This window comes from Vicia villosa, linkage group LG4, assembly GCF_029867415.1.
Source record: "Vicia villosa cultivar HV-30 ecotype Madison, WI linkage group LG4, Vvil1.0, whole genome shotgun sequence".
In the NCBI taxonomy this organism is placed as follows: domain Eukaryota; kingdom Viridiplantae; phylum Streptophyta; class Magnoliopsida; order Fabales; family Fabaceae; genus Vicia; species Vicia villosa.
The window spans coordinates 173711197-173715741 of NC_081183.1; the positions used below are offsets into that span (position 1 = coordinate 173711197).

A 4545-nucleotide genomic window follows, 5' to 3' on the forward strand; every position below is an offset into this window, starting at 1 on the left:
TATATTATATAAATCTCATTTCATTTTTTTGTTAATGACTATAATATTCAAATTTAGTTAAAAATATAGTTAAATTATATATTTTAGTTCAATTTAATATTAATTATATATTAAAACAATTAATATTAATAAAATTGATAACATTTTATCAGTCGAGGTAGACTGAGTCGAGTTTTAAATAGACCCTGTAAAACAATCTGGCTTATTTCCACTTCTAATATAGTGTGTGTATGTGAATGAAGGAGTCATGCTATAAATAAGCACATCAAATGAAATGCAACAACTCTAAGAAAATGATGTAGGAGTTTTAGAAACCATGAAATACAATACATGTTACATCAAAATAATTTTGCCACTTATCTACATAACAATGTACTCCTCCATTTGACATTTTAACAGCTAGGTTGTTGAGAGAGTAGATCAGTACTATATCTACATAAAAACTGAAAACATGATTATACACATAGATTCAGACACAAGGGTGCCATAAAATTTCAGTGATATAACCTATTTCCAAATTGTAAGCACTTCTTGAAACATCTCCAACATTAGTTCCCTTTCAGCATGGCGAAAAAACGTATTTATTTCATCTCTAACATCATATATCTTACCAAAATCAAATAAGAACGCAAAACATCCTTTCTTCAACTTGTGCAGCTGGTACATCCAAGCCTCATTTAGTCTATCAAGAACATTTCCCGAGCTGAGATCTTCTAGTAGGCTTTCCTCGCACGCATCTTTCAAATCACTGATTTCGTATTTATTGGCTGCTCCAAGCAATGCAAGCCTGTGCTTCCAGAAATCTTCAGGCTTTATTGTTCCGTAGATGTAACTCAGAAGGGCTGTGCATGATTCTTGTGACATGTTTTCTATGTGGATTGTAGATGAATCTTTCTCATTGTCGCTGTCATGATATGAGGCCTCGAACACAGGAGAAGTTGCAGTCATAACTGCTTTATGAGCTTTAAGTGTACCGTCTGCAGTTATAATGGTGAGATCAGCGTGTATAGCTTCGTCAAGCATGCGAGAGAGGCATCGGAGAGTGTTTTGAGTTGCAACAGATTGCAGTTTTCCGTCAGATGGCCATATAGAACTGGCTTCTCCACCCTGACTCTCCAATGGGGAAAAAAGATCAAAGGTTTAGAAATTACATATTATTAAGCTGCTTTCAGCTTAATTCTATACATGATAGCTTATAAAAAACAACTTATATCCTATATGAAAATAGTTTAACTTTATTTTATATTTTTGTTATAGAAATAGCTTATAGGTTAAGCATTTATGCTATGAACTTTCATTAAATTGTTTATCCAAACAGAACCTTAAGTCATATATTATCAATTTACATCAACATCGTATTCGCATAGTGATGATTATAAAAATTAGAGACTCACATTCAGAGGATAGATCTTCAGGTCAAGAAATTCAACATCAATAATCAAGCGACCGAGGAATGTAGTATCCACAGGCCAGACAAAGTCATCACATGTTCTAAGCACCCTTTCATGAACTGCGGCATTACAAACACATACATACCATTACCAACCTCTATCAGCATTTCATCATACAATCTTAAAGTAGCTACTAGGTAAATGCGATATTAAACTTATTGGTTGCAAATTTAAGGTGCTAACACAAAAATTTAGGGAACCTAGAAATATTTGCCTTGTATTGTAATACATCATAAAGATCATGGCAGTGTATGCAGATGCAGACAGAACTTAATGGCTATAATTTTCACACCTCTTTTCACTATGTTTCGATCACCAAAAACGGATGAAATGGAGTAGAATATCACTAGGATTTGTCATGTAGATTGCTAACATAGAATAATAAGAATGAAGAAAATCAAACAACTAAAAATGGATTCCGTTCACTAATTATGCAGTAATGACACTTCAGATTGAAGGTGTATCCGTGATCAACACGTGTGAGGTGTCGGACACCGATTACATTCAATCAGGTTTACTTCTCAAATTATTACTAGTGTCAGTGTCGTGTTCGGTGTTCATGCGTGTGCCTCTACAGTTTGAGAGACACAGTATAGAACTGGTCTTTATCTTTATTCAGTCTTGAAAATATCTCTCAAATTGTATAGACCCGTACACCTCACTAACATATACAAGTCAAGGATAATTTTGTTTTTACCCCCAATCAGTCTCTTCAGAACACCCTTCTTGAGTATTCCTTAGTAGCAGCAGCTACATAGTAAGGATGGTTGGGGGAAAAGTAAACTAAAATTAAATTCTTACCTTACCGAAATTACAGTATCATGAAATTTTCTATCTTATCTTCGCGCAATAAAAACCCCCAAGCTCAAATGTGTCACCTCTAAAGTATGCAATATCAATCAATGGTGAATAAGTCAAATGGATGATGTGCATATTATAACAAACCATGATTTCATTGAAATAAGAACCCTGATCTTAACACTTTACTCTCTACTCACTTCAGATGAGCCAAATCCCACTTTCAAACACGGCTCGAGTTTGAAAAAATGACTTTACTTTATAAACTAGATTTTCAATATCAAGCAAAACGAAAGAAAATAAATCACGAGGAAATAGTGAAATTGTCCCTTAAATTGAAAGCCTCTCGGTCAATTTAGCCTCTCCACCATGAAAATCACCACTCTATCAACTATCATCACCTATCAGTGGAGGAACCTAAATCAATCAACGTGGTAAATGTTCAGGACCGGCCAAGAGGCCCAATAAGGGAAAGCCCCAAAAATGATCCAGACTTTAGAAATCTCAACCGACTTTCATATATAAAGTACCTCACATGAAGAAAAATGTATGATTTAAATTCATTCTCTCGCTCTCGCATTATTTCGCATTCTCTGACTGACTTGGGCGTTGAAGTGCTACCTCATCATTTCACCTAACATTTCTAATTCTGAACTGAACAGTAACCTTTTCTTGTTAGCAATCTAACCCTACTGTTAACTAATCCTACTAACAGAATTAAAGGAGAACTAAATCAACCCATGATTTTCAATTTCAAGAATGATTTTGCAATGACTGATCCATACAATGATCAAAACAAGTGCATATATAGTATACAATTGAACTACCATACCAGGTGAAATATAAAATTTCCGAGAGGAGGAGGAGGAAGAAGATGAAGCAGTATTAGAAACTCGAAGAATAAAGCGAGCAATAGGAGGCTGTTCTTTAGAAACACGCGAAGGTTCAGGAAACAGATGAATATACAAATACCTATTTCTCTCTATCGACAAGTACCTGAAATCAATCAAAGCAAAAACATGAAACAACTCAAAAATCAAACATTAGTAAATAATTGAATTCATTCAACAACATATGTGGTGTTAGTTTACCAGTTCCAAATTCCGAGTTTGAAAGGGTCGGATTTCTTGTAAGAACAGGGTCCAAAGTTGTCGATTTTCCATTGAGCTAATCGTGAAATTGTTTCAACCTTGGAATCTCCCATTTTTTTGGTCTTTCAGAAATTGTTAGTTAACAACACTGATTCATGACTCTGTATGTGTGAAAAAAGAAACTAATGCGTCTTCATTCATCTAAACTAAAGTCAAAAGTTTTCAAGAAGATGGTGCATCATCATAAAGTGTGATGCTTAATACATAAGACATCACGTGGTGTATTAAAAGTTTAATAAACAATTAATTTATCCTTCAAATACTCTCTTTTCAATTTTGTTTCTAAAACTTATTATAAAAATAGCAAGTATAATAAAAGGAATGCTAAAGAAAATATAAAGGACATTCTTTAAATATTTAATGATTAAATTTTTATAAAAATTTGTAGATTTTCAGTGTTTTGGAAATATAATGTTAAAGTTTTTTAAAACAAAAAAAAAAAATATTAATTTTGCATTTTTAGAGTGTTATAAGGGCAGACGGTTAAGTTTTAATGACTAGGATCGCTTGAATTTATGTTAATAAGATTTTTAGACTATTAACATGACTTTTTTATGTACTTTTGTTTATACCTAAAAAATTAAATAATTCGTTAGTCGAGATTGATGGATGGATGGTTTCCTCAGTCAAAAAAAGGTTAGGCGAGTGAAAACATAAGAAACTATGAGAGAGTTAACAAAAATTTAGGTATATTGGAGCCTATAAGTGTTGGATCTCGACCTCATTGTAGATACAATCAAGATATATTTTTAGCATATAACTTGAAATCATGGATGTGACTAGTGTAGTCGGGAAAATTGAGATTAGATCCAACGGATTGACTTGACTCATATTTTAGTGAAAGTCGTCACTCGTCACCGCGCTTTATTATTTCCAAAGAAAAAGGGAAAATAGCAAAATAAAACCCCAAGTAACTTTTAAATCAAACTAATAAAAAAAGCAGAGATCTTAGATACGGGGGTGTTAGCTGAAGATTTCGTTTTATATTGTTTGTCCTTCGAAGGAGTTGAGAATCGAAGGAAAGATGGTTACTGATGGTCATCCCTTAAAAAGTGAAAGAATGGCTACTGATGGTCATGCCTCGAAGATACAGACTTCTAAGTTCGTTGAAGATAGTGAACACTGAAAGACTAATGAAAGCATAT

At 33.4% G+C, this 4545-nt stretch overlaps 1 protein-coding gene across 2 annotated transcripts; it reads right to left on the minus strand.

Moving 5' to 3' along the window:
- Nucleotides 1-270: 270 nt before the first annotated feature.
- On the minus strand, nt 271-3575 carry LOC131595999 (BTB/POZ domain-containing protein At1g21780-like). Of its 2 annotated transcripts, none has more exons than XM_058868538.1 (4): nt 3341-3575; nt 3082-3245; nt 1395-1510; nt 271-1113 (listed from the first exon to the last, which is right to left on the minus strand). In XM_058868538.1, the coding sequence occupies exons 1-4, from the start codon at nt 3451-3453 to the stop codon at nt 508-510; spliced, it is 999 nt and encodes a 332-aa protein (XP_058724521.1). In that variant the 5' UTR covers nt 3454-3575; the 3' UTR covers nt 271-507. The 2 variants fall into 2 exon arrangements, with proteins under 2 accessions (XP_058724521.1, XP_058724522.1); XM_058868539.1 differs by having other exon boundaries at nt 271-1107; nt 3341-3574.
- Nucleotides 3576-4545: the final 970 nt, after the last annotated feature.